Here is a 9351-nt window from a genome sequence, read left to right as displayed (position 1 = left end):
GAGGGTAATGCTTGAAATCATTGTTCTTCCATTGTTAACCATGGTGACCTGCAAAGAAACGCGTGCAGCCATCATTGCGTTGCATAAAAATGGCTTCACAGGCAAGGATATTGTGGCTACTAAGATTGCACCTAAATCAACAATTTATAGGATCATCAAGAACTTCTAGGAAAGAGGTTCAATTCTTGTAAAGAAGGCTTCAGGGCGTCCAAGAAAGTCCAGCAAGTGCCAGGATGGTCTCCTAAAGAGGATTCAGCTGCGGGATCGGAGTGTCACCAGTGCAGAGCTTGCTCAGGAATGGCAGCAGGCAGGTGTGAGCGCATCTGCACGCACAGTGAGGCCAAGACTTCTGGAAGATGGCCTGGTGTCAAGAAGGGCAGCAAAGAAGCCACTTCTCTCCAAAAAAACATCAGGGACAGATTGATCTTCTGCAAAAATTATAGTGAATGGACTGCTGAGGACTGGGGCAAAGTCATATTCTCCGATGGAGCCCCTTTCTGATTGTTTGGGGGATCTGGAAAAAGGCTTGTCCGGAGAAGAAAAGGTGAGCGCTACCATCAGTCCTGTGTCATGCCAACAGTAAAGCATCCTGACACCATTCATGTGTGGGTTGCTTCTCATCCAAGGAAGTGGGCTCACTCACAATTCTGCCCAAAAACACAGCCATGAATAAAGAATGGTACCAAAACCCCCTCCAACAGCAACTTCTTCCAACAATCCAACAACAGTCTGGTGAAGAACAATGCATTTTCCAGCACGATGGAGCACCGTGCCATAAGGCAAAAGTGATAACTAAGTGGCTCGGGGACCAGAATGTTGAAATTTTGGGTCCATGGCCTGGAAACTCCCCAGATCTTAATCCCATTGAGAACTTGTGGTCAATCCTCAAGAGGCAGGTGGACAAACAAAAACCCACTAATTCTGACAAACTCCAAGAAGTGATTATGAAAGAATGGGTTGCTATCAGTCAGGATTTGGCCCAGAAGTTGATTGAGAGCATGCCCAGTCGAATTGCAGAGGTCCTGAAAAAGAAGGGCCAACACTGCAAATACTGACTCTTTGCATAAATGTCATGTAAATGTCGATAAAAGCCTTTGAAACGTATGAAGTGCTTGTAATTATATTTCAGTACATCACAGAAACAACTGAAACAAAGATCTAAAAGCAGTTTAGCAGCAAACTTTTTGAAAACTAATATTTATGTAATTCTAAAAACCTTTGGCCACAACTGTATATATATGACATTTTCATTACATATTTGATAGTTATTTGATAGCATCTGATAGTCATTTTGATAGCTGGCAGTAGGCTAGTGTGTGTTGCAAAACATGATGATCAGGTTTTCCAGCGTATTTAGGGAGCATCTTGGACATCAGTGCATGGAAGAACATCTAAGTGTCAATCCACTGATTTGATTAGTCACAGAGAAGTAGTGAAGAGTGTTACATTTTAAATACTTTTTCTTCAGAAAAGTTTTTTTTTTGGAGACTCTCTTGCATCAAATCTGGTCTTTAAAAAAAAGCTATCAGGCTTTCAGCATGATGTCACAGTTTTGGACTGTACTGTGCATGTTCGGTTTAGAGCATCAAAGCTTTTTGGTTAACGGTTTTATATTGCAGTTTTCAAAATATACATGCAAGCACAACTGCAGAAGTGTTCTACAAATTCTTACATATTATTATAGATGTAGCCATAACAATGAATACTGTATAATATGAATTTTATGTGTTGCGTGTTTGTTTAGTTTTTATTGAGGACGTGCATTACTAGTCAAATATTTGCACACAAGCTGAAAACCTTTGATTTAATTAAATAAAAATGTTTGTAGAAAAAACATTCCCTTTGTATTTTTAAAATAAGCAACATAATATGAAATGTATAGCTTTATATATATAATATATAATACATATTAAATACAATATTTATACATATAATATTTGTAATATATGTAATTTAACTAATTGAACATTTAATTATATATATATATATATATATATATATATATATATATATATATATATATATATATATATATATATATATATATATATATATATATATACACATATCACTCTCATGCATCTCATGAAAGTGTGTTAATGATTTTCCAAAGTGAGCAGAGCGAGCAATAATTCAGTTTTAATTCACATTTTCACCATTACATCTATTTCCATTTATGTTATATCAGCTTGTTAGCATTTTACTGTCATTCCAACATGTAGAAAATGATCACAACAAAGGTGAAGGTGTCTCCAAATTAGCATCAATTGTGTTTAAAGCATGCATCAACACTTGTCAACTAAGGAGGTACACTGGAAAAACTTGTACACTTGTTGAGCCTTCAGGACTTGTCAAGCATAATGAAAGCCAGTTTCCTGACAGGTTTTCTCTGGTGATGTTTGCTCACAGGGAGCCCATGTCCTCCAGAGAACACCTGAACAGGTGTGTGAGAGAGTATGTGTCACACTCTTCCCTGATGGTCCATCTCTCTTTTTTTTTTCAGTGAATGCATGATTCACAATCAACAACTGTTCATCCGAGAAAGAAAACAGATCACACAACAAGAGTCATTTTAATGCATTTACTCCAAATAACACAATGCACCATATTCTCTAGAGGCAAATCTAAATATAATGAAATTCTCAGAACACAAAATCAGTATTTGCCACAGACTACAATTGCAAAGCTTCACTGTGAATCCACAAATGCAAGATGTAAACTCAGAATTAATAAAAAGTGCATTAGAATCACAATTTTAATTAATTTGTTATTAATGATGGAAATAACTGCTTCCATTGAGCCACATCATGTTGAGAAGTGCAAGTGCTTTTAATAGGATAGACTTTGTAGATGCATGGTTTTACAGGTTATGACATCTGATTGATTGTGTCAGAGAGGAGTTTGAATATATTCTGCTTTTTATTTTTAGTCAGTTTCCATGTCTTCTTCTTCCCCCGAGTCCTCTACAAGGAGATCAGCGTGTTGAGTGTAATCAAACGCGGGGAACTTTATGGGCAAGTCGCTCCATTTGCTGAATGTCTTCTTCTTGGAGGCGTATGTGACCACAAAGTTCTTGATATGGAGGCAGGGACACTCAATGCTCTTATACAGCATCATTGAGCCCCATTGCTGCTCAGAAATGAGACAAAAAGTCAGATTTAATATGAATGCATATTAACAGAAATAATATATACTCTATGATGTATAGGTTGGGTGATATACAAAATGTTTAATATTTATTTTTTATTATTGTGTTATCTGTATAAAATTGCATCATGAAACTTTACTGTAAGACTTTTCAAAGCATGCCTTTAACACATCTTTATTTAACTAAATTTAACGACTTGTATGAAGCAGCTTGAATCTACTTGGCTACATTGAAAACCACCCCAGTTTTTTCAAATCAGATACATAAAAATCAAAAGATATATCGCTTAGCATTAAATGTCTAAAAAATACTGAAATTCTGTTTATAATAAATAAATAATCACGCATAGATAATTTAATAATGTTAAATTGTAATAATAAGTTAATCACATATTTATAAATATATTGCATCTGTAGATGGGTTTATTTCTTCATTAGATTTGGAGAAATTTAGCATTTCATTACTTGCTCAGCAATGGATTCTCTGCAGTGAATGGGTGCCATCAGAACGAGAGTCCAAACAGCTGATAAAAACATCACAATAATCCACAAGTAATCCACACCACTCCAGTCATTCAGTTAACTTTCCATCTTGTGAAGTAAAAAACTGTGTTTGTAGTAAACAAATCCATCATTAAAGCATTTTTGACTTTAAACTGTTGTTTCAGGACAAAATGCGAGTCCATAATCCGTAATAACTCTTAATAGTCCATCCCCCGTTGTTCTCTTACAACAAAATCCACATATTTGTTAAGGTATTTTTTTGGGACCGTTTTTGCTTGTAAGCCATACTTGATCTGTGTAGATTTCTCTCCTGATTCAGTCGAGACAACTTTTTCACTCGAGAAAGCAATATTATGGATAAAGGACTCCAACAGCCACAGTTTTAAGTAAAAAAATGCCTTAATGATGTCCTTGTTTCCTATAATCACACAGTTTTTGCTTCTCTAGTCATTAACTGATGGACTGGAGTGGTGTGGATTATTGTGATGTTTTTATCAGCTGTTTGGACTCTCATTCTGACGGCACCCATTCACTGCAGAGCATCCATTTATAAGCAAGTGATGTAATGCTACATTTCTCCAAATCTGATGAAGAAACAAACCCATCTACATATTGGATGGCCTGAGAGTGTGTATATTTTCAGGTACATTTTATTTTGGGGTGAAATATTCCAATAAACTAAGTGTTTTTTTTGCATTATGGTGGTTCTGTGTTTTTAAGAGCGAGTCAAACTGAATTTTGCTAAACCTCTGTTAGGCTCAGGGGTAATACAAACTGTGTTTATTTAAAGGGAAGAGCTGAAGTCAGCACATACCTGTCCACAGTTTTTGCACGCAATGACTCCATTGGTCTCATAGTCCAGGAGTCTCTCCTGTAGTGAAGCATTCTCTCGGACTGTAATCAGTTTACTGCAGACATCAACAACATTTACTGATTTACCACCATCATTATGCCTGATAAACATCATGTACAAACATAAGTACATATTTCTGGATTTTCTTTGAAGGCAAAACCAAAAAAGTATTTGTAACTGTTGGTTTTTACCTAAATTGCGGAGTCACATTGACATGGTGCATGTTCTCGATCTTCTCAATGTCTTCTCCAGAGCACACTAACACACTGCACTGCCTGCAGCTCAGGCTGATTTTAGATGGCGGTTCTTTCATCATTCCCTTCTGCTGTTTCTTCTTTATCTTCACCTTCTCCTCCATTATGGCCTGCATCTGAAACTCTCTGATCTACAAGAAACCAAATGTTGTTTCTTTTAGGTGTACACTTGGTATACTGGATTGTACTTTTTGAAAGAGATTCTCACTTTCTTCTCGTAGTTGGCTCGATTCATCTCGCAGACTTTGGCGATGGCTCTGCTCATCATTTTCTCCCGGTATTCGTTAACGCTCTCTCTCTCTGCCACCCCAGATCCTGCCTCCGCCACCAGCGTGTAACTACTGTCCTCCGCTCTTCCTCGACCACGGGCCTGCAGAGAGGGAAAAACAGCTCTTCTTACATCATTCATGTTGATCACAGATACTTCAGCATGATAATACTGTACAACCTCAAACACAAGCATCACATCAGGAGTGTTCAAATCATACAGTAAGTCTCTGATAGCTTAATTTGTCAAGTAAATTGTGACAAACTGATATATTAGACACCAAGCTGAATCCCTGAATCCCTCTCAATATTTGGCCATTTCAAAAATTGTTTAAAAGTTTGGGGTCAGTGGGATTTTTTTTTTTAAAGAAATAAATACTTTTATTCAGCAAGGATTAAATTTATCAAAAGTGACAGTAAATATATTGTTAGAAATAAATGTCAAATAAATGCTGTTCTTTTTACACTATTTACATCAAAGAATCTTGGAAAAAAAATTCAGTTACAACATCAGTTTCTACAAAAATATAAAGCAGCACAACAGATTTTTAATTTATAATAATCCAAATTGTTTTTTGAGCAGCAAATCATCATATTAGAATGATTTCTGAAGATCATGTGACACTGAAGACCGGAGTAATGATGCTGAAAATACAGCTTTGCATCCCAGGAGTAAATTATATTTTGAAATATATTAATATAGAAAAACTGCTATTTAAAAATGAAATAATATTTCTAAATATTACTGTTTTTACGTATGCCTTGGCAAGCATAAGACAATAACCTAAGCTTTTTTTGTGAATTTGGATAAAATAATGAATAAGCATCATTAAATTATTAAATGAAATGCATGATTTGCAATAAATTGTATTATACCTATATATACAAGAGCAAAATATTGGACACACTGTATTTGCATTGGCCATTAAGAAATGTCCAATGAGTCAACCAGTATTAAAGGGATAGTTCACCTGAAAATGAAACTGCTGTCATTATTACCCACCCTCATGTTGTTTCAAACCTGTAAGAAATCTGTTCATCTTTGGAACACAAATTAAGATATTGTTGATGAATTTCTGAGAGCTTTCTGACTAGGGGCGGTTCCAGGATTTTATCTTTAGGTGTTAGCCCTCAGAGAGACCATTAGATACAATGATACAAATTACCTAAACTAACAGTATTTTACTGTTCTCATGTACTACAGTATGAAGTGATTAGACACAATTACCTCTTAAAGTTATAAAAGTTAGAGAAGAATAATGACTTTATACAACAATTTGACTCTTCCACATCAGCTATGGCACCATTTTGGAGAGTATCACATAAACAATGTATCCTCTTCTGTGTCAGCAGCACCATATGCGGATACGATGTTTGCGCTTTGATCTGAATGGAAACAACGTTTCCGCGTACATATGTTGCATACGTTGTTTCCGTACGTGATACTCTCCAAATTGGCACTATAGGATGAGGTGGAGGAGTCGAATTGTTGAATAAAGTTTGTATTGTTTGTTTGCTTTGCACATAGAAAACATTCTAGTAGCTTCTCAAAATTACGTGCCAGTTCTATAATGAATATGGGCTTAAAGGGCAGACTCCGAACTTTAATTTGAGGGTATTCTCATCAAAATTGGAGGGAAGGTTAAGGAATTACAGCTCTTTAATATGTACTTCCCCCTTTTTCAAGGGACCATATAATTGGACAGTTGACTCAAAAGCTGTTTCACGGACAGACGTGGGCTATTCTTTCATTATTTCTACATCAGTTAAGCAAGTTAAAGGTCTGGAGTTGATTTAGCTATTTGCAATTGGAAGCTGTTGCTCTGAACACACATCATGCAGTCAGAGGAGCTCTGCATACAAGTGAAACAGACAAATTGTTGGCTTCAAAATCAAACCAAATCCATCAGAAATATAGCAGGAACATTCAGAGTGGCCAAATCAACAGTTCGGTACATTCTGAGAAAAAAAAAGAACGCACTGGTGAGCTCAGCAACAAAAAAGGCCTGGACGTCCACAGAGGATGAACAGTGGTGGATGATTGGATGATCCTCTCCATGATAAAGAAAAACTGCACAACACTCTCCAGGAGGCAGAAATGTCACTGTGAAAGTCTGCAATCAAGAGAAGACTTCAGGAGAACAAATACAGAGGGTTCACCACAAGGTGCAAACAAGGCCAGGTTAGATTGTGCCCCCCAAAAATCTAAAAATCCAGACCACTTCTGGAAAAGCATTCTTTGAACGGCTGAAATTAAGATCAACCTGTATCAGAATGACGGGGGGAAAAACTATAGAGAAGGCTTGGAACAGCTCATGATCCAAAGCATACAACATCAGTTGTGAATAATGGTGGAAAAGTGTGATGGCATGAGCGTGCATGGCTTCCATTGACACTGGGTTACTGGTGTTTATTGATGATGTGATGGAAGACAGAAGCAGCCAGAATAATTCTTAAGTGTATAGGGATACAGTCTCTGCCCAGATTCACTAAATGGAGCAAAGTTGATTGGGCGGCGCTTCAAAGAACAGATGGATGATGAACCAAAACATAGAGCAAAGCAACCCAGGAGTTTTTATAGGTAAAAAAGTGGAATATTGTGCAATGGCCAATCAAACGGTTGATTGGACTGATTGAGCATGCATTTAACTTGCTGAAGACAAAACTAAAGGCAAAAAAGACCCACAAACAAACAACTGAAGTCAGCTGCAGTAAAGACCTGGCAAAGCATCAATTAAATTCGAGCCCCTGAAAATGGGGCGACTGTGTATAAAAATGGTTGTAATTGTTATAGTTCTAAGTTCTAAGCGGCCATACATTATCATTTTTTACAGTACAGTACAGTAAAGTGGACAGTGTACAACACCCCATCAGTTATATTCAGGTCTATAGTGCCACCTGCTGGCACAGTTTTGTAACTTCTTAGAGAAAATTAAGTCGTTATAACGAGAAAACAAACTTTTGTTATGTCGAGATAATGAGAATATTAAGTCGTTATAACGAGGAAAACAAGAAGGAAAAAAACTATAATGCATGGTCGCTTAGAACTTCTGTAAATTAAAGCTTAAAGTTTAATTTTTAATTTTATTCTGGTGGCATACAGAGCTGAAATTATGAAGATTGTGTCAGTGTACAAAATATATATGGACCTGACTGTATATTATACTGTAGTATACAAGACGTATCTGGCCTCATGGTGACCTTGTTTCTGTTGGGTAACTATACAGGAAGTTACTACATTGAGTTTTTCATTTGATAATGGCTATTTTAAATTGGTATTAGCAGTTGGCCTATTATTTGATATGAAAAACTATGAACACAGACTTTAGCTATAGAATGCTTAACTCTTATAAAATATAGATCAGAGCCTCTACTTTAAAACAAAACAAAAAATATCTCTTTTTTTTCTAACTTAAAGCATTCTTTTTTTTATCAACACTTGAGTATAGGTAGGTTTTATAAAAAATGCATAATTTTTAGCAAAAAGGTGAGAAAATCTAATTTTTATCAAAAACTAAATCTGGATAATATTCAATATGATTATCGAAGCATAAATCCAATAAATCGCTTCCATCAACACCTCCAAAGCTTGCACAGACATATACCACTTCCTGGATCATCTTTTACTCTGTAACATTATGCAGTTTTCATTTATATACTTCACATTGCTGATGAACGCATTATTTATCATATGCATCTAATTACATAAGAGATCGCTTGTTTCTCCGTCCTGTTCACTGTGTTTTTCGGGAGGTTTTGTACTCGTGCAGAAGATGTGTATTAGCGCCCCCGAGTGTATAACAGTGAAAACATGAAAAGCCGTAAAAACTCGTTATTGGCGGGAAAGCGTTTTCTTTTAAAAGAAGAGATGACTCGTCAGTGGTGGGGAAAGAGTTAAACTGAATGTTGAAAACTTTTAGTTTGGCCCCTGTTACACATTAAAGTGCTGCAGATGTGAGATTTATGAAACTGGCCTGAGAGCCATATGGCATCTAAAGTAAATATTAATGGAAAAAAGAAAAAGAGAAAAACTACAAGCCCCAAGAAACAGGCCAAATAGTGTAGCATCATGTTGAGCAATAATCTAAAATCACACCTGAATCATGGCGATCTCATTGGTCACAAGGCAATAGCGTATGACGAAATTACATTCGGCGATGTCCAGACCCTCTTCTGCTACAGTGGTGGCTATTAGCAGATTGATCTGGCCATCACGAAACTTGTTCAGCACGTCCTTCTGCTCCGCCTGGAAAATGGCAGGACAATATTTGATTAAAATCCAATGCAACCTGGAACAATGATTTAAATGAATGCAGACACAAAGAG

General features: G+C 36.4%; 1 protein-coding gene across 1 annotated transcript in view; it reads right to left on the bottom strand.

Annotated features, from left to right (window-relative positions):
* Positions 1-2569: 2569 nt before the first annotated feature.
* ifih1 (interferon induced with helicase C domain 1) overlaps positions 2570-9351 on the bottom strand; it is a 33596-nt gene continuing 26814 nt past the window's right edge. Inside the window, exons 12-16 of the mRNA XM_059500650.1 lie at positions 9122-9271; positions 4967-5128; positions 4696-4889; positions 4466-4559; positions 2570-3129 (exon numbers count right to left, since the gene is read on the bottom strand). Coding sequence (XP_059356633.1) covers positions 2926-3129; positions 4466-4559; positions 4696-4889; positions 4967-5128; positions 9122-9271 — 804 coding nt within the window. The 3' untranslated portion in view covers positions 2570-2925. The remainder of the gene's footprint in view (positions 3130-4465; positions 4560-4695; positions 4890-4966; positions 5129-9121; positions 9272-9351) is intronic.

The sequence above is a fragment of the Carassius carassius genome, chromosome 19, assembly GCF_963082965.1.
Source record: "Carassius carassius chromosome 19, fCarCar2.1, whole genome shotgun sequence".
NCBI lineage: Eukaryota > Metazoa > Chordata > Actinopteri > Cypriniformes > Cyprinidae > Carassius > Carassius carassius.
This window is presented reverse-complemented; position numbering and strand designations above follow the sequence as displayed.